Source organism: Doryrhamphus excisus, linkage group LG22 (assembly GCF_037039965.1).
Source record: "Doryrhamphus excisus strain RoL-2023G ecotype Guam linkage group LG22, RoL_Dexc_Guam_v1.1, whole genome shotgun sequence".
NCBI classification, from domain to species: Eukaryota; Metazoa; Chordata; class Actinopteri; order Syngnathiformes; family Syngnathidae; genus Doryrhamphus; species Doryrhamphus excisus.
In genome coordinates this window covers 10,474,477-10,494,723 of record NC_136378.1, presented here as the reverse complement: position 1 = coordinate 10,494,723, position 20,247 = coordinate 10,474,477, and the positions used below count along the sequence as shown (strand labels likewise).

Here is a 20,247-nt window from a genome sequence, read left to right as displayed (position 1 = left end):
GAGATGGCGCTCATCACAAACAATTTTTATACGATTTGTTTTCTGATGTAAAATATCATTTTGAAATGAATGCCTTGCTAAAATAACTCACCACTCTCGGTGCTGTATTGGGATCGGGGTGCTGTGAAAGGCAAACAAAAAAGAACATTTAAAACTCCTTAATGTATGAAAACATAAATGATGCCTTCTGCTGGGAGAATCACACAACATCACAGGTACTGCAGGGAAGATGTGGAAGGACAGGAATCGAACATCCACATGCACACCCATTCAATTGCTCCATGCGGCTTCATGCCCTTGTTCCTTAAAGCCATAACCAACAGAGTGCACTTGTGTCCCCTCCCATCCCAGAAAGAGCTTTAATGAGAGATCTTACTGCTCATAAATAAACCAGGATATGGGACACCAGCTGTGTGGATGAGAGAGTCAGACACATACGCACATCCATGGATGCATAGATGGAGCCAGTAGGATGTAAGTCAGGAGGGAAGATGAAGAAGAAGGAGGAGGAGGAGAGGAAAGCTGGAAGTAGCATGCAAAGCAAAGAGGGAGATGACGAAAGAGATGGAGCGTGCAATTGAATAGAAGCTCTTGGAAGAAAAAAAAAAAAAAAAAGGGGGAAGCGGATGAAAACAAGCTGCTGTGTTAATGTCAGGGGCTAAAATAACAACCTCAATGTGCTGCCTGTACAATAATGCTTGGGGAGCTTCGGCACATCTGGCACTCGTGCACACCTGGTTGAGCCTCTGTTGTCAATGACAGACTTGATGGTCACATGTAGTCCAAACAGTAGCGCTACGCCTGCTGCTGCTGTTCAAGCAACCAGCAGCTGTTCTCTCCTTTATCATAAACCAACCTGAACCCTCGCTGACACGCATCCATAAAGGCCATAAAAATGCATGCTTTTGGGCAAGGCACCGGCATACACTGTATGAATAAATTATCAATGAATTATCAATTACATAAGTGTTGCTTTATACCGATCAGTTCCACCTGAATCAACGATGAAGTGGAAGCCAGTTGGTGTCTAAGCAGTGCAGAGTCAGTACTTTGCTGAGTATGCAAGAATGTGCGAGCATTGACCTTTAACCCCTGTAAAACACCTTTCATGGAGAAGAATTCCCACAGAAACGATCCGCAATCCTGTACAAAGTTTTCCCACAAGATTGGAAGCTGTTGTAGCAGAGATGTACCAACACTTTTCTCATATTGTTATGACAAATATGATACTAAATGTGTATGTTGTGACAAGAACTATAATGTTGTGTTTAACGCGTTTTTAGTGTGTTTTTAATCAGTGTTTATCACTTCCCATGTTGATACTCGCAAAGCAGCACTGAAAACCAACTGGATTGAGTCGTGTCACATGGGAAGTGTTATGCATAACATAACACTATGCTTGAATACTGTATATTTACAATTATGACCATAAAAATGTTAGAAACCAGCTAAAGTTCATATAGAAATGCATCTGGGTGCCATTTAGGGCCTATTTTCAGTGTGAATGTCAGTGCTACTATCTATTATGTCTCATTTCACAAAGATGGATGCACAAGGGTGAAGGGTGCTTCCTTACATCCGTTGATGGTGTTGTTGTAGGCCGTGGAGCTGTAGCTTGTCGTGTTGAGGGTTTCCTTGCTCCCACTACGAGAATTCCTTGCACTGCCCCAGGGGTCGTTGTCATAGGAACCAGATCTGGCTTTCATCTCCTCTTTTAGGATCATCCTCCCTATGCCACTCCCAATCTAAGAGAGACATAGGCAGTAGTTTGAGGGACACATTATAGACATTTGATGTACAGAGAGTGAAGAGCGAGCAGAGGAGCATACAAGAAGGGTCGTTTAGGTGCCATAACCTAAGACATGCATTATTTATGGTGTTTCTGACATCATGTTGAAGTAAGAGGGGGAGGAAGTATAATGAAGTTCATACTCTTTGAAGACTGTGACTCCAACTCTCTTCATCTCCGCCTGTCGAGAACCGTCTCCTTGGCACTCGATAGGCTGAGCGGGAATACAGATAGAACAAGGCATTCCTAAATTAATACGTGAATAACTTTGGTCCAATGCAGACATTCAATGTGGTAAAAGGTGTCTTCCCTACCCCTGGGGGAGCTGGGGTATGGGTAGTAGTCACATTCAGACTGGGTGTATGGCTCTGGAGAGTAGGTGGACAGTCTGGAGGACCTCAGAATGTCCTCACTGGTCCTACTTTTGGTGGCTGCGTTCAAATGATTGTCTGTGAAGAAGCCATTTTGGAAAGCAGAAAAAAAAACCATGTTAATTTCTAATGTCATTCTGGTCTGTCAAAGCAAATGAAAACAATGTCATTTCAAATAAGTACATAGTTGAATGCAGTCAACTGTCTTCTTTTCTATTGCTGAGTTAAATATTCAAACACCTGCCAAGGAAAGCGGCTAGTGGCAGTCTGCGTTAAGACGAGAGTGCAGAGAAATGTGTCACAGTGTTTTATGCTCCGATAGATAGTTCTACAAAATTAATTATCTCTTCATGCATCCCAGAAAATTTCGCTTAATGTCAAAATATTTGTATAAGTACCGCATGTAGCTTGTAAAAACAGGCTTAAGAGTAGATCCTCATTTTTCGCGGGAATTATATCCTAAGACCACCCGCAAATAGCAAATAAACGTGAATAATTGAGGCGCCCGGGAAAGGCCTGGATTATGCTGCTGCATCGAGACTCAGTCATCCCCGTCCAAACCCTCCTGCTAGCTTGGCAGTGATGTTCTCCTCCGATTTCAGATCATTTGCAGACCTGCCGACTTTGAAAAAAGGCATTCAGGGCTTGGTAGGGGTGGTCAAATTCAACTGCGGAGGTCATAGAGCGCTTTGGATTTGTCTTGAGGTTTCACCCATGCGTCAATGTTATGTCTTTTGTCTGTACTTTATAATTATGACAAAACTGTCTTGAAACAAGACACAATGTCAACAAACCATGGAGCTGAAGTTTGACCTGTTTCTCACTTTCTTAGCCAAGTTCTGTTACTTTGGCTCCATTGTGGGTTATTTTGCAGTCATGATCAATGAGAAAGACTTGCATAGACTTGTGGCATAACTGTCTTAGCTACCAAAGAACTATAGAATCTACCTCTGATGACATCATGACTCAATGACCTCCAGTTCTGAATTCCATTCAGGACGTATTGTGATAAAAAAAAAAAACAGTTGGAATCACACATATTGTATGATAACCAGAAAATTTGCGCAAACCGAGAAAAAAATTATGTATAAGACCGATATTCTATTGTATTATTCTATTGTATGGGAAGGTGAGCTACATCCATGAAGATGTCTGCTATGGCACAACCCCTCCATCAACCCTTCATTTGTTCAATATAACACTGCCACAGAAACAGGAATATCACTGAAAATAAAAAAAAACAACAACACTGAATTGATTGTACATTTTCCTGAAATTTGAGTCCCCATTTTGTGAAACGGTATCAGCCCCCCTATTGAACTTCATAAAAATGTGCCTCAAGAGTTTGCTTCCAGTCTCTGTTTCTCTCTGTTCTTTTCCGAAAAGATCGATGTTAGAGCCAGCAGCAAGAAAAAAAAAAAAGCTATTTTAACCTGAGTTTAGTAACGGCCCAGCCTGAGGCAGCCAGTCATTTCATGAATGTTAGGCGATCATATCGATGCCTCTCCACACTAAAGCACAGTCAATGGAAGTCAATGGGTTTGACATGCAGCATAATGTCAGATGGATCGTTTCTCTCTCTGCTAGCCATTAACCATGCCGGCCCTGATCCATGATACATTGAATTCCAATACACACAATGAATGACACCAGCGACAGACGTTCTTATCTTTGGGACACACGCTTTCCACTTGCCTGACGTCACATGCACAAGTACACAAGTACACAAGTACACAAGTACACAAGTACGTTCACAGCAAGGTTGTGTGCTGTGCAGGGTTGATATGAATTACCAAACACAAGAAGAGAGACACAGACATGAATAGAATCCATCTACTGACTGAGCGAAACAGAGAGTACGAGTGAGCTTACTTACAGTGGCAAGGTCATCGGGTTAAATGGAGCAGGAGGTGGAGGGGAGTGGAAAAAAATGTGATTGGATGCAAGAAAAGGGTGAAAAGAAAAGGGAAATGTTACTGGAGCGCCCCCAAGAGAGATGTGACACTGTGAGAGCTTTAATACTCCTATAGAGTACAAAATCTATTCTTGTAGGCGAGATGTAGCTCTAGATATGAGAAAGGAGCTATTATATTGAGACGCTATATCACAAAAATCACACTTCAATGAAATAAAATAGAAATCACATGATTTAAGTAGTACATAACAGGCCTGCGATGCACATTTAATGTGTATTTAACGTGGTTTGTGCTGCTCCTTATCACAGTCATCCTTGAACAGAATGTGTATGGAAACATTACGGCCTGTGATGTACTTTGCATCATTTACACTGGCGGACATGTCTGTGCACAAGTTGACACAATTCACTAAATAACCCACAAAAGCCAACACATACAAAACAAAGGAAAGAGCACAATGGCAAACAAAATCAAATACCAAAACCACTTCCTGTCAACAGTGTACCGATGTCATCTCACCGGGCATAAAGAGCATCTTTAATTATTATCCATTATGAAAGGAGAAATGACTCAAAAACATTCCTGTAAATGTCTGCATTATGGTTGAAACTATTTTTAATCCTCCATATAAAGCTAAGAAATCGCTTCACTGAATATATGAGCAGGGTACTGTACTTCTGCATTGTGCATATATTTATCTTGTAAAGTGTGCATCCCACACAGTAAACAGACTTGACTTCAATCATGGCCTTAATTGCACTCAGCAGCATTTCGATTGCGTGCATATAACAACAAAACCCTTCATGCTATATCTAAAAAATAATACAAGTCTCAAAAGTGCTATTAGTAAGGTTCTGTTTGAAATCATGATAATTGGAATGTCAATACAAATCCGCAGTCCTAAGGGCTGCTGGAAGACATCAATAGATCAGTAATAACACTGACGCCAAGCACAGCATGACTACACTGACAGGAGGACAGGCAGGCTAAGGCGGCGCTAACTGCACTGTACCCGTTCTCTTATAGATGGGAGGCTTCCTGTAGATGTTGGGCTCCCCTGTGGCTGGTGAGAGAAAGAGGAGATGGAAAATTGAAACGCTGTGGCATAAAAGAGGAAAGGCCAGAGGATGTGAGCTTCTTTTGGAACAATGGGATGGGAAGGAGGAGATTGGTTGTAATGGAAGATAAAAGAAGGTCAAGTATGCAGTATGAGGGGAAGAATAGGCGCCAAAAAGGGATTACGTGGCGAATTACGTCGTAAATAAGAACGGGACTTTGTTACATGATGTGCTTCCCAAGAATCCTACTCTTTTCTGTGGTTGTGAGATGAACTGGTGAGGTGTTCTACCTGGTACATGAAAATGTCTTGGGGGCTGGTTGGTGGTCGGTGTACTGGACCGCCCCTCTTGGCTGTAATAAGGTGAGCTTCTACCACTCTCGGAACCTGCAGCCAGCCACAGCAGATGACGGTAAAGAAGTCATGCGTGAGTATCCCATCGAAACATCATTGAAGCACAGTGGCAGCCATTAAGTGCAAAATTTAGAAAGAAGAGGAGAAACAGGCCAAAGGCGCTACAGCATCCGTTTATGTACACCACATTATGGAATGTATATGATCAAATAAGCTAATGGTACTTGGTGGCTATAGACGACCTGCTGTTCATTTCTTTTCTGTAATGAGAGTTTTAATAGTGTAAATATGGATCCATGTCAAATGCAATTTAAAGGGAGCACCTGTTTATCTTGTGTTTTGTGGCAATGTATAACTTAATACATTTATATTTAAATTTCAAAAAATGTCAGAACTTCCGGGGGGAGGAGCACCACAGCATCGATCCGCCCCAGGGTGTCAATCAAAGCCAGAACCGCCATTGTACCAGTGTGGGCAGCGCTGGGGCTAAGGTGGGGGAAGTGCAACTTCTGATACCTGGATGACCTGCTCTACCTCTTGAGCCAATTATCACTTATTTTGTTAGGAAAGGCTTATGAAAAAGCTCAATCAAGAGATTTTATGCAAATAGAAAAAAATGTAGCTAGGTTCTCAATTAAGCACTTAAACCAGCAGTCTATTTTATTCCCATTTATTTCTGATATCAGATTGATATTCACTATTAATATCCAATCGGGCCTAGGGTGTTGAGAGGAAGAATATTGTAAAAGAAGGTTTTGTTGTGCAACAACATTAACGTAACTGCTGGACTCATCATACACATTGATTATTAACTGATTCTAAAAGTCAACGACACCACACTCACCAGGGTAACCAAAGTGCTGCGGAGAGCGAGGCATGATAGGTGACATCCCTTGACGACTGTAGGTTGGGGAGTCAATATAACCTGGACTGGAGCATCGCCTCTGCTTTATATCCAGGCAGTCATAGTCCTTGGAAGACAGATGAGAGGTACAAAAGGACAAAATGGAAACACTCCAGTTGTTTCAAGTGTTTTAAGTACTCTTCTAGTAACACCGGGAAGAGGAATGCCTACCTGAGAATAGGGAGAGAACGTCCCAAGAGACTGCAGGATGAATAAGACAGAAAACATATTTATAATACAAAAGTGCTCAATGCATCAGAAGAATATACAATGCCATAGCTCGAGTATTTACAGTTGTGCTGCCCCTTGGCAGGCTTCCATAGGTCTGTTAATCACAACAAAGTAGCTTTTTGAGCCGAGTCGAGATGAATGCTTTCAAACAGAGAGTGAACTTGATGACTTTATAAAGAGCAACAGTAACATAAGTAAGGATTTGTACTCATGTGAACCAAGCAAATTTGCATCTGAGTCAGTGAATAAACGGGATAGGCAATACCTTTTAAGCGGTAGTTACTGTATGTAAAGGGCATTTGTTTGCTGTATTGATTTTGTTCCAAACAAGCACTCAAATTCCATATAACACTAATACAGAACTGCAACCTGCAAGGAGGCAAGCAGCTCACAGGCATTTTTATTTCAAGTTTCCATTCGAACGCTTTCGCCTGGAGTGTGTAGCAGTAGTACCTCCCCATAGATGTAAGTGTCTAGCCTGTCATCAGACGTGTATCTGTGGTAGGGCTGGTATGAGGAGGATATGAGGTCTGGCTGCTGGACTGCATATATGGCCTTGATCTTTGGGAGAGCAGCTAGGTCCTTATAATCTAGGAACTCATGCTCCAATCTGGCCTGGAGAGAGGACACACGTACACCCACCAACACCAACACACACACACACACACACATACACACAACAGCAAACACATGAACGACACCCAGAAACAGAAGTATGGAAACTCCACAGTTGATGGCAAACAGAACATGCAGCTGCAGAGAACTAGAAATGAACCCACACAAGCCTGTGCATCTGCATAGTTGTGTGTGTGTGTGTGTGTGTGTGTGTGTGCAATGTGCATCATCAGAGCTACACTTGTGCGCTGAAGGCTCTGACAGTAGTGTAAGTTGTTGACCTTCAGGAGGAAAGACGGCAATAGAGAGTGGGAGGGGGAGAGGAAACAGCATGGAAGCCAAGTGTGCTTACACTGCATTTGTCCCTCATCCATCACCTTAACCAGAAAGGTCATTGATTAAGAGATGAGAGTCGAGTGGGGCCGGGCAGAGAGCAGTGACTCCGCGTACATGCAGACAAAACTTGACATACTCACACTGACAACACGCAGTAACACGCAGCAGCCCGCCATGCAGTACCCCATGCCACATAGCCATAACAGAATTCTGGGAGACTGGCAGCCATCACTCAACTTTGTTTAGTCCAAAATATGTCACATAGCACTTATTTGTTGATTTGTATGTCCAAAGATTACTTTACTAACGATTCCTAATCTTAACTCTGACTCATTAGCAAGTTAGGTTTTCATGAATGTTTAATTTGGAGACATTTTTTTTGTCTTTCTTTTGTTTCTATAGCTATCCTCAAATGTTATAGTGGTGAATCTGCTCAATAAGCATCGTTTTACACCTCCCGGCTGAGCAGGTACTAGAAATAAGTACCTGGTTTCACCAACGTACTGTTTAATCATCAATAGCGAGTGTAGTCTCAGTCTCAGGACACATTGTGACATCAATATTTACTGATGTAAACCATTTGAGGGAAGACAACAAAACACAAATTGATGCAGTAAAGTAAAATGTTTCTTGTCGGTGTTCAGCAAGAGACATGACAACATGAGTGAGCACAGACAGACGGTGAAGAGGCCGAGGGAGTGAGCAGCCCTCAAGTCGGTGCCTAACAGATAGCCCTCTGGTGTTTTCCGTGTTCCTATTTAAGCGTTAGCTCGGTGGCAGTGGATGCAAAAGTGATAATAAGGTGCAAACTTACACATATAACCCTATTGGGGGAGCCAATGGAGGAGCCTGGGGGAGAGATGGAGGTTTCTGACAGGCGTCTATGCTGTGAGGTGAAGTACAAAGCAATGAGCATTCACATATGTCTATTTCCATTCAACAAACGTTAAAGCTTATCTCACCCTTAGTCTCCTTTCTGCTCTTGCTGCCTGTTTGCATAAAGGGTGCCATACCTCACATCCTGATGAAGAGTTGACATTTAGCATGAACATATGCGATGTGTTGTTGGTACAAAGCGTTGTGTGTGTGTTATGTTTTACCTGTCAAGTACATTTCCTCTCCTTCTTTGAACATCATATTACAACGGGCGCAGCGGGCGCACGTTGGATGGTAGTGCTTCCCCCCGGCCTGAAGAAGAAAAGAACAAACATCATCATTTTCGTTTTTATGCATGTGATCAGTATAATATCTGATCACAATGGCCTCATAGTGCATTGAGATACCATGAGACATCATAAGATAGCCTGTACATCAGCATGCAGCATCACATGAAAGATCACTCCCTTTTTCCTCCCTGCCATAATTAGCAAAGATCCCTGTGGGTCAGTCATATGAAGATGTGCAAGGGTGGTGGTGTGTGTTCTTTAGAGATAAGGAGGGTGGAATGTGCCCATGCAAGGACATGAATGAATGGATGTCTTTGGAACACATCGATACAAACAGCATATCATTTAAGTAGTCTTGTCTAGTCCCGAGTCTTCATGTCTCACACGTGTCTCTGTGGAGCTGATGTGTGAGGCGTGACCCCAAACCATCACCTCTACCTTTCTGACACATCATCGGGGAACTGCTATTTATAGACACACTGCTGACATGAATGGTACGTGCCGAGGGGACTAAGCAGTTTCATTTGAACACATGAAGAATGTCTGTAGAAGATAGCGTTTTGTTGTTAGTACCAACATTGTGAGTGGAAACACAGAGACTGAAATATCTCCAAGACCTGCTGGTGCACTGTTTGGTTGTTAATTGTATCGAAAATGCATCAGCAAATTTTCACCCACTCATTCCATCTCAGGTTACTCTGCAAGGAAAACCAAGAGAGATGCATTTCCAAGCAGCAAAGAGCTTGGTGTTTGTGGCCATTTTATATTTGTAGTACGACTGCTGGAAGTCTCAGTCATAATGAACTCATAATGAGATGCATTAATAGGCTGCTTTAACTTTATTATTGAACTGAGATGCTAAAGGAAGTGGTGAAACTAAAGTAGCGGAAGCTGCTCTCTCTTCGGTTTCTAGCTGTGTCTATCTTTTGGAGCCATCCATTAGACTAATAACCTTTGCCTCACTGCTACCGGGGACCCTGATTTACAAGATTTAAGATCAGCTTAGACAGAGTTTGAGCAAACCCTCATGATTAGTTGTCAGAAGTCTTCAAAGGTAGTGGCTTGAAATACATACAAAATACCCCTACAGAGGGAATTTTTAATAAACTTAGCTTCTAAGAAGTTAGCACTACAGGTTAAAGTTACTTTATCGCACTTGCAGCAAAACTTGCAGTCAAAAGGCCTAATACATGACAGAAAGAAAGCTGGGATCGGCTCCAACACGCCCGCGACCCTCGTGAGGATAAGCGGTAGAAAATGTAAAGAATGTATGTGTTGGGCAAATAAAAAAAAAGTGCAGTTTTCAATGAGCCACATCTTAAATATCATCATCACGTTAAAGGTGTTCTATAGACGGCCATCATTCGGACATGTATGGAGCATTCCTGGAGTGAGACATACAGTAGATACATGTACGGTACAGAAAGAGTGGGAGTGGGAGACTCACAGATAAAGGCTGACATGTCTCTGTGTCTATAAATAACTCAAGAGAGGAACAAAGCACTTTACACCAACCGTTCTGATGAGCAAAGGAGCACAGGGACAAGACGACACTGTGTGTGTGTGTGTGTGTGTGTTGAGTGCAGGGACAACAAGACTGAGTGTGTGTGTGTGTGTGTTGTATCCCACTTCCAAAAGACTCTTCCAAGGTATTTAATCAGAATCTGTACTAATCTCTTTCATTAGTTCCAATCCGGGTCCTCTCATCATTTTCCATTAACTTCTTCTTGAAGTCGTTTTACTCTTCTCTGAAGACTACTTTTTGCTTAACATCTTTTTGCAGCCATATTCTTATACTACTGCTACATATATTATTATATATATGATATGAAACATTTTTTATACTTCTGCTGGACTTTGACAGGACGGAGGATAGAACCCACAACCTCCAGATTGGGAGCGTGTATGTTAAACTACATAACAGCAACAGATGAATTTGTTTTGGTTGGGTTAGCAAGTCAAAATGTTTATCGCTCTCTCATCGTAAGTCACACACTCCCCAAGCACAGATGAGCTTAAACTGAGCTGAGGATGAAAACGTGACTGCTCAATTGTGATAAGGCTGATTATGCTCAGTTAGCACAGTCAGCTCCCATTTGAGTATTTCTCAATTACTGCACAAATTTGCCCAGCTAAATCCCTGTTAGCACTGATTGACTGAAGAAACTGTGCCGCATTCTCACCTCCAGAACCCTTCCGCTTATGTATCTGCTGCAAGTCTCGCACTTCACCCCGTACTGGGCATGGTAGTCTGCCTCACAGTACGGGACTCCATCTCTGTAATATGATACATAAGAAAAACTTATCAAGAGTTTGTGTTTCTTTCCGTTTCTATTGTCCCTTTCATGCTTACTTGCTGATGTACTCGCCGGTGAGGACCATGTTGCATGTTTGACATCTGAAGCAGCTGACATGCCACTGCTTCTCCAGCGCCAGCAGAGATTGGCCTTGCTTGATCTCTGCTCTACATCCGGCACAGTCTGGACAAAAAGAGCAAGAATTGGATGAGGTGGACATTTGGCAGAAGAACACAAAAGAAGACGTAATGGAGGAGACAGAAGTAGTAACAGCGTCTAGGTGAAGTGTAATTTGATTTCTCTGTGCAGTTTCATACTCCTGCAGCTAATCAATAGTTGTAATAATGCTCATTCTCATATTTCAAAACAGTCACGTGAAATCACTGATCCTAACAGGTATGCATCTCTCATGGTATTTCCTTCACCTGCAGTGAAGAGCAATTTGCATACAAGCACACTGTACATCCCAATTCCCCAGCTCAGCGGGTGTTATTGAGAACATCAGGAACAGGATGAGTTACATAACGAGGCCACAAATGATGCATGGCTCCCGAGTATCACAATGCTGAGAATAAATCACTTAATATGTCTTTAGGGCAATCTTATTAGATGTGATCTACTGGTCTTGGTAAAAGCATACAGTACACGCTAGCAAAGGGATAGCCAAGGCAAACTGCTGCACATCCAATATGTCTGCTGTTGGCAAATATATTTGAATTGTCATTAGTGGCGATAACACTGGATCCATCTAGCCAAGATTTAACTCTGCTGTCTGAACTGAGCCCCCTGAGTCAGGATCGCTGCTGTTTTATGTTCATGATTAACAACCCGATAAAGATAATCAAAATGTGCAGCAAGTCAAATTGCCGAATGAGACAATAAAATGTGTACATGTCCTAATCTTGTGACATCTTATTATTGCTAATCGTTTAAATACTGTGCGGCTTGCAAGTCAGAGAGGAAGTGGCAGCTCTGTATTTTTGGTAAACTCATCACACAGCAACATAACACCTAAATATATGTAGGAAATATGCAATAAAAGAATACTGGTGACTCATAACTCATCACGGCCATGTCTGGAACCAATGAGACAACTGATTACTGAATACTGTAAATATTTCAACACCAATGTGACAATTGCACGTACAAAACGCACAGAATATAAACATGATAAAGATAAAACTGCTGTGTGTGGACAACTACAAATCCTATGTAACTCCCAGTTGGATACAATAATATGAATGGGGTTATATAATATATAATAAGCAAACACACTCCTACTACTTCCACTTGCATTCTTACAAATCACTCTCATGTCACAGAAGCGCAGCGGAACAAACAGAGGATTCTATTTCAACTCCACACTGTCACACTCTCTGACAGCATGACACACATCTGGGGAGCCATTTGGATTTGGTTCTCATGAATGGATCAATCTGTGGACGGCAGTAACTTACTGCTGATCCGCAGTCACTGAGCAGGAGAATGTGCTTACACACCACAGTAAACAAACGATTCAGTCGGAATGACTAGCGCTTTGCTGTGTGTTCAGATGCTTTAGTTTCAACAAAGGAGTAGAAAACTACCTTATGTGTTCAAACGGCACACAATATATCGACAGCTCATTCATCAATCAAATCAAGAGTCGGGATATAAGCATGTGAAATTAGTATTTGATAATGTTGACACATATCTGAGCTTGATATTGCAAAATATATATGCTTTCTTCGCCGTGCGCCCAACAAATGAAGTTGATGTCATGTTGCTCACATGACATCCATGTATCAATATCCTCCTGCTCTTGACGTTCCATGCATGCTGACAGCGACAAACAAATGAGTGTGTTTGGGCGCCATCATTCTCACTGTGCAGATTGTTCTGACAGAAACTTGATTAGCTAAATGTGCTAAGTGGGCTAATGGACACATCAAATTAGAGGCTGTGTCTGGTGGCTCTCAGCAGAGGAGACGGAGTGAAGCGGATGCAGGACTTACGGCTGGGTCCATGGATTTTGATTGGTTCATTTGGCTTAACGAGGGAGTGAGAGCACTGCTGGCACACACAGTCCTTTCCACTGAATGTCACTCTGTCGCCGATGGGAAAGGGTTTACTGTGGAGGTGAAAACACAAACACAGGGTGAGTTAGAAAACTAGCACACGCCTGTAAGATATCTCTTAGGTTTCTGAAACAGGAACGGGAAACTGGCAGGAGAATGATTGAATATCAGGCAGTATTTTATAGCGCTAACAAACACTTAATAGCGTCTCACGACAATGAAAACACATTCTCACATATACTGTAAAGGCAATGCATTAACAGGAAGTTGAGTGACAACCTCGTGATGTGAGCCTAAACCTCATAAGCATGGCGAGAACATGCAAATTCCACCAACCTTCAATCTACTGAATGTGAAGCCAACAAGCTCCCCAATCCGAGTCCGAACAAGACGCACGCTTTCCTCTGCTTCGCTAACGGACTGATTGATTTTCCCATGACTGAGAAGGATGTAAGAATGAATGGAGAGCTAAAAGGCTTAGAGAAGGCTGTTTAAAATGACATAGACAGCAATAATCCTTTTTATTCCGCCACCAGGGCCTGGAACCGGAGCCAAAGCCTAGAAGGAGTCACCAGCAGAGCTCGCAGTCAGCACACACTGTGCTTGTTCCGTACCCCGAGGCAGATGTGCTCTCTCTGCCTTGGTTTCAGTAGAAGTGTTTGTCAGCCCCCGTTTCTGTTTGGTGCACCTGTCCCTGACTTACCTTGCCAAATGCTCAGAGCACACTAAGGATGGTTGAAATAACATATCCAGCAATAGCTGGTAGGCATGTCCCAGAAAGCAGGTCAACCAAATGTTCAGCTCATTTTTCTTTTACATTTGGCATATCATTTTCAATAATGAGTTTGAGTTGGGCTTATGGTACTTTTATAGTTCATGAAAAGCCTTTATCCTCCTTCTAAGGGAATAGTTTTAGGCAATAGTTTGTAAACCAAAAGATTTTGCAATTTCTTATAATTTTTTTCCATAAAAGCGGAGCATTTCAAAAACTCCAGCTGCAGCGTATATGTGTGTGTTTGTGTGTGTGTGTGTGTGTGTGTGTGCGGTATATAAAAGAAATATTCTCTGTGTCTGTTGGCCAGTTGAGACAGGATCTGGATAGGTCTGGAATACAGGCTTCTATCCAGTTCTATTATTTAAAACAACATTCATAAATATTTAAAACTGAGATAAAGTATTTCAGAGCACAAATTATATAAGGGAACTAAGTCCATGAAAACTGATAAAGCACAGCGATAATGTTTTTAAAATTTCATTTCACCCTTCACATTACACATCATTCCACAGCAGTTGTCAAACTCATTTGATGTGGCCCGGTTAAAAAGTCCCAAAGCCATTTCTAAAGCTTTAGGACTGTAGCCAACCACAGTGAGAGCCATTACCTACAAATGGTGAAAACACGGAACAGTGTCAAACCTTCCCAGGAGTGACCGGTCAATCAAAATGACCCCAGGATCGCAAAGACGGCTCATCCAAGAGGTCACAAAAGGCCCCACAACAATATCTGGAACAAGGCCATGTTGGTTTGGATTTTTTTCCTCTTTTTTTTAGTCATGGACTAAATTAGTTTGATGATGTGAAATATTTAAGTGTGACAAACATGAAAAAAAAGAAATCGGGACGGGGCAAACACTTTTCCACACCACTGTGTATATCATTTTCCAAACATATCAGACTTGAGCGACTTATTAGCGGTTGTGATGTTTGACCTTGTCCTTACCAGTGTTTTTTCTCTCAGGGAACTTTGCTTTGTCAGCAACACTTTAAAATTTCACACAGTTAACATGTTTAATGCATTGCTTAACGAGGCACTAAGGGAGGCTATTTCTGGTCGTAGTTACATACGCTCTTTTGATCACTGCTAGTGAAAACATGAGAACAGCAACCTGCTCGGATTGTGTTAGAGTTGAAGCCATGATGACAGTGAGTAACGTTGAGAGATGCAGAGAAGAACCATGTGATGTGGATGATAACGAGAGAGGAGAAGGCGATTATAATATTAAAGGGGAATAAGAGGGGGAGGTAGAGTGGGCAATGTCAGGGTAGTAGGGTGGGGTAAAACAAGTTGTAATGATAATAATATGCATCAAAATACATTTGTATTCAATTTTGCGGCTTATAGCCAATGATAAGCAAGAAAAATGCATATTTAAGCACATTTTACATATTGCTTTGCTGACATTAAGCATTGTCGCGCATAAAAATGGATAAATAAACAAAAATACAACTAGAAGGCATTCAGTAGATACATTTAAAAATATGATATGTAGTATTCTAGACTGGTCACTTGGTGTCAGCGATGTTACTCTAGTGACCGGTGTATTGTGTAGTTTCATTACATTACATTGACGAGACAATAGTCAATGGAGGAATATGCTAAAATATGAGTATAGGTTTTATTTATCTTTAATATGTTTTATTTAAAATCTGTATTTAGATGGCCGTAAACAGGTTTTTTTATACTCTATGAAAATAAATAATGAATCCTTATCATGGTCATGTCTACAGCCAATTAACCATGGTGATTATTGTATAATATTTTTTTCCCAAAGGGTAATGCTCGAACCGAACCATAAGCATTGTTTCAACGCAATGGGACCTTCTACAATACAAAATTATATGAAATTTACTTCTGAATGGAAAAGAGAAAATACAAATGGGCTTAGTCATCACCAAAACGGTATATAGAAATACTGTATATTCGTTGCGAGTACACCAAGAAAAGAAGTGACGGATTCTTGCTGTCTCTTGGAGTTGAGTCCACCTACAGGTATTCTGACTGATTCTGACATGATTGCTCGACTGACCGTTGCTGAACACTTTGTGTCAATCCAGCTCTCTCGGTGTGGGAGGGAAGGGAAGTAAAAAGTGAACTAAAATAAGAGGGATGCTAACTCTGGTTTGTTCAAAAGGATCTCAACATGAACCGTGAAGGCCAGGAGAGAGATGGCCTACTTTGCTGAAGCAAACAGCGTGACACATTACAGTAAGTCAACTTTCAACTCCACAATATGAATGTTGTTTGTCATCCCAATGATTGTTTATCATCCCATTCTCACAACTGTGATTCTATGTGGGTGAGTGTGTTCACTGTGTACCTGCAGACACTGCAGACAAAGCACTTGGGGTGGTAAGTCCGTCCCAGAGCCGAGACCACCTCGCCTGTGATGAAGGTCTCACAACGGTCGCAACGTGTCCCGTACAGACGCTGGTAGTCTGCCGTGCAGATGTACTCGCCCTTCTTCTGGAAGAAACCTGACCTCGCCAGATCACAGTTACACACTGTGGAGAGAGAAGTGGAAAGATGTTGCTTGTGTTACTTGTTTACAACCTTCTAAATATGTTCTTTCAACATTATTGGAGCCCTGAAGATGGTCACCTTCAAACTGGTATTGCCCTGAAAATTACAATTGATAGTAAACGCAACACCTGTTACGTGTTGTACTGTCATTTTTGCTCATACAGTAAGTTATATTCCTGTTATGTGTGACCTCCTGCATCTTCCACTTTGGGAGTGACTATTTTCAAGCAGCTAAAGTGACTCATGAGGTTCTGTTCATGTCTCAGCCTTAAGGGCGTTGACATTGTTTCATAAAAATAATAGCAGAATGTTATGGCCTTTTGCTGCATTTGTTGTGTCGAAAGAAGGCAATGTTATTGATGCATGACTGTGTACATTTTTCTTATGTTTATTTAAAGAAATATTATATATAGTAAATATTGTATATTGCACAGAACTTGCAAGGCTTCATCAGTTCATGCTACATGATAGATCTGCTGGAAATGTGGAACACACACACACACACACACACACACAGTATGATGATTGTAAAAATGCATTTTCCCCCGAAAGCCAACACCTAATGTTTATTTATATATCTTTTTTTGTTTTGACATCTTTCCTTTAGAAGTGTGTATTGTGAATAAGGCCTCTTTTATCTGTTGTGCAGTGTGTGTGTGTGTGTTTGTCAATCCAATTTGCTATTGTGGCAATATAATGATTTAATCAGTGGAAAAGTCTTTTTCTGTGCGGGTATAATACAAGTTGGAGGCAAAACAACAGACCACAAGTTCCCATCATAGCCAAGACTGACAGGATGAAGATTGCATTGTGTGTGTGTGTGCGTTTATGTGTATGTCAGGTGGGTGTATTCTTGAAATTGTGTACTCTCAGGAGACGGTATGCTCTTCAAGCTTTTACCATGTAGCTGTAAGTAAATTCCAGTGGGTTTAACAGGACAGTTAAAAAGACCTTTTTGTAGAATTGCGGCCAAGTGTGGTGAATGGTGTCTGGTTTCTCCCAATTTCTGTGGTTAACCAACAAAAGGAGCTGACAGATGTTGTTAGTGTCTACTAGGAAAAAAATGGTTACACGTGGCACTGATGAAAGTCACATGGGATGCAAATGAAATGCAGTCATGTTTTCGTCACACTACCGCAGGACAGCTGTAGCTACACATGTACTTTACCACCACCAGTCTGTGACTGAAGGGTGAATGAATAATAGGCTCATTTCATTGTGAAGCGAGCTATATAAAAAGCTATATAAAAGCCAAACACGATCGAATTAAAGTATTTATGGGGTAAAGTATGAATGTTTAAAAGCTGGTTTTACTCCAATTCATGCAATATTTTTTTGTGCATGTAATCGAGTGTCCCGTTTCTGCTATGAAGTATCATTCCGTGTCACTACTACTATCGTTAATGCAGAAAAGTGACATGGAAAAGAGCGGAAACATGAACATGAGGTGCTTACATGTGAGCCATGGGTCACACATCTTGAGATCTACCAATAAATCTCAAGTGTTCAAGCGTTAATATGAATCCTAGGTCTACCAGTCTGTCTGACCCTGCTAGCTGATGCATACACCAGCAGTGGTGGAATGTCTGCCTGGGCCGCAAACAGCCCAGTAAAGGTTAGACTTGCTGCTCCATAAAGCCACCAGTTTTCACTTGATGCTGAATGACACGATGCTTCCACACACACGCAGCACAGGCATAAACCCTTCAAAGGGGCTCATTTAATCTCAAGTTGTTTATGAGAGGAGCGTATTGACTTAATGGTGTAATAAAAGATCAATGTGCCCTCACTTAGGAACAAAACAATCCCAGCAGCAGCAGAAGGTTGGAAACACATAAATCTCTGAAGCTCCGGCAGAGTGCATATGCAGAGGTAGGATGATGAAATGTGACAGTGTGTATGGTGAGACATGATGATGGATCTTTATTATCATGACAGGTCACTGGCACCCAGGCAAGGTGGCTGCAAAAGTACACAGGAAGGGAGGGAAGTGGAAGAACGGGAATACAGCTCCTAAAAATGTGTGTGCGTCAACCACATTTTCTGAGCCACTGTCTTCAAAGTGTCCCCCACCACATTTGGATCCAGTCTAACTAAGGCTCCGACCAGAAACCTTAATCACAGGCTATCTGATACAGTCATTGAAAAGGGAAACCGAAAAAAATAAATGCATCTTGAACTGCATGAAAGCTTTCTCATTCCCTTCTGCTTTGCAGTCTGTTAGCCAGACTGTCAAATGACTCGAATATGCACGTGTAGCCTAATGCGCTTCATTAGCATACGGACGCCTGACCAACTCGCAGCTGGCTGACTGGAACTGGATTGGAAGGTCCGATTTGTTAATGACAACATTTGCGCCACAATGAATGATTGGCTGGGGCACTGCAAAGGACGTCCCCCATCCTCGGTTGCTATAGGAAACACAATCTTTCCACAGTTGCCCTAGAGACAGGTCCCCATCTAAATGATCTTGTGGTTGTTGTGCTGGTGGCAAATTCTGAGCTGGATGTGGATTGGTTTGATTATTATTATTACAATTAGGTGTTATAATACATGAAAAACACCAGGGTGAACATAACCAATATTCCAAAGCTGGTGTTTTTATGATAAATTCTAAAGCGATGATTTGTGGATGGGATTCATCTTTTAGCTCACCAATGTCAAAGTTTTTTTTAAAAGTCATTAAAAAATAAATTCCTGATGTTTTGTGTGTGTGATTTTTAAGATAGCTTACATGTCATTGTGCATCAAATATCTCACTATATTGATGAACAGATGCAATATGAAGTCATTTGTGGTATGTATGAGGTGCTTTAAAATGCAGAGTTACAATGCAAGCTACTGTAATCATGTTTTTATACAAAGAAACAGACACTTAAAAAACAAAAAATCTTCTGCACAAAGATGACATGCTTTTACAGAGCGCACAATGTGAAAAGCAATGCATTTTTCAGTATGGTATATTTCAATAATTCATGGCTAATTAATGGCTAATATAAGCACATGGTCTGCATTATCCAAGGTTGTTGTTTTTTTTTTATTATTCAGGTTTTGCAGTACATGCATGAGAACGCTGGGAATCTGTGGACAAGGTTGGAAGTGCATGAACAAAAAAATCTCCATTCAATTCTCCAGTCTGAGTTTTTGAAAATTGTGCCAATTAAATGATGGCGTCCTGTCATTGTTTGATATTTTGAAAAGAAAACCCCAATTAAATGTCAATGTCAATTGTACCGTTCTGCCAGGGAGTACACACAAATGTTGGATTTTGGAAAAAGCACATCTTGCAAAACCTTTCCACAGTCTTGAAGCAAAAAGGTTCAGATTTTTGTGTTTTCTTGCCAGAAGTGTGGGTGAAGTTGGGTCAGAACTCCAGAAAGTCCTTGCCCCTACAGAGCATGGATTAGGTTGGCTCACAGTAGAAAGGCTTTGGTTGCAGCTGCACTACCAGCACCACATGGTATCAACATTCATTCACCCATGGAGCAACCGTGTATGCTCTGTTTCCTCGTCCTGTGAATGCCTGAAGACTTGCAGTCTCAATATTTATCAATACACACAGACTATTCATGAGAGAAATGTCTATTATTTTACTAAGCATAATCAGATTTCTCAACAATTGGCTCCCAAATGAAATGAACGAAGCAACACTTTAAGTACGTTAAAGGCTTGATTTAATTCTTTCTGCTCATTTTATGATCATTCCCTGAGTGGCATGCTAATGAAGCCAAGTAAATTTGTGTCTTTTTACTTCATGTTTCTATTTTTTGCCAGTGTAAGAACTTAACATTGAGAGATCACAAGCCTGGTGATTAGAGGTTAACACGAAGCCTGGTGTCTGCAGCTGTGGTCA

The 20,247-nt window shown here is 41.4% G+C and overlaps 1 protein-coding gene across 7 annotated transcripts in view; it reads right to left on the bottom strand.

The window, feature by feature from the left end:
- Positions 1 to 20,247, bottom strand: part of ablim3 (actin binding LIM protein family, member 3) — a 33,974-nt gene that overhangs the window by 2,028 nt on the left and 11,699 nt on the right. For 2 of the 7 annotated variants that reach the window (XR_013625304.1, XM_058063617.2), the window contains exons 3-18: positions 16,192 to 16,375; positions 13,031 to 13,146; positions 11,093 to 11,219; positions 10,923 to 11,016; positions 8,674 to 8,761; positions 8,536 to 8,594; positions 8,388 to 8,459; positions 7,076 to 7,237; positions 6,563 to 6,592; positions 6,332 to 6,458; positions 5,425 to 5,520; positions 5,089 to 5,139; positions 2,104 to 2,238; positions 1,933 to 2,003; positions 1,577 to 1,745; positions 92 to 121 (exon numbers count right to left, since the gene is read on the bottom strand). Coding sequence is in view for 6 of the 7 variants with exons in the window: in XM_058063617.2 (XP_057919600.1) it covers positions 92 to 121; positions 1,577 to 1,745; positions 1,933 to 2,003; positions 2,104 to 2,238; positions 5,089 to 5,139; positions 5,425 to 5,520; positions 6,332 to 6,458; positions 6,563 to 6,592; positions 7,076 to 7,237; positions 8,388 to 8,459; positions 8,536 to 8,594; positions 8,674 to 8,761; positions 10,923 to 11,016; positions 11,093 to 11,219; positions 13,031 to 13,146; positions 16,192 to 16,375 (1,611 nt within the window). In the remaining variant the exon portion in view is untranslated. The remainder of the gene's footprint in view (positions 1 to 91; positions 122 to 1,576; positions 1,746 to 1,932; positions 2,004 to 2,103; positions 2,239 to 5,088; positions 5,140 to 5,424; positions 5,521 to 6,331; positions 6,459 to 6,562; positions 6,593 to 7,075; positions 7,238 to 8,387; positions 8,460 to 8,535; positions 8,595 to 8,673; positions 8,762 to 10,922; positions 11,017 to 11,092; positions 11,220 to 13,030; positions 13,147 to 16,191; positions 16,376 to 20,247) is intronic. The other 5 variants (XM_058063618.2, XM_058063619.2, XM_078788359.1 and 2 more) reach the window with 5 other exon arrangements.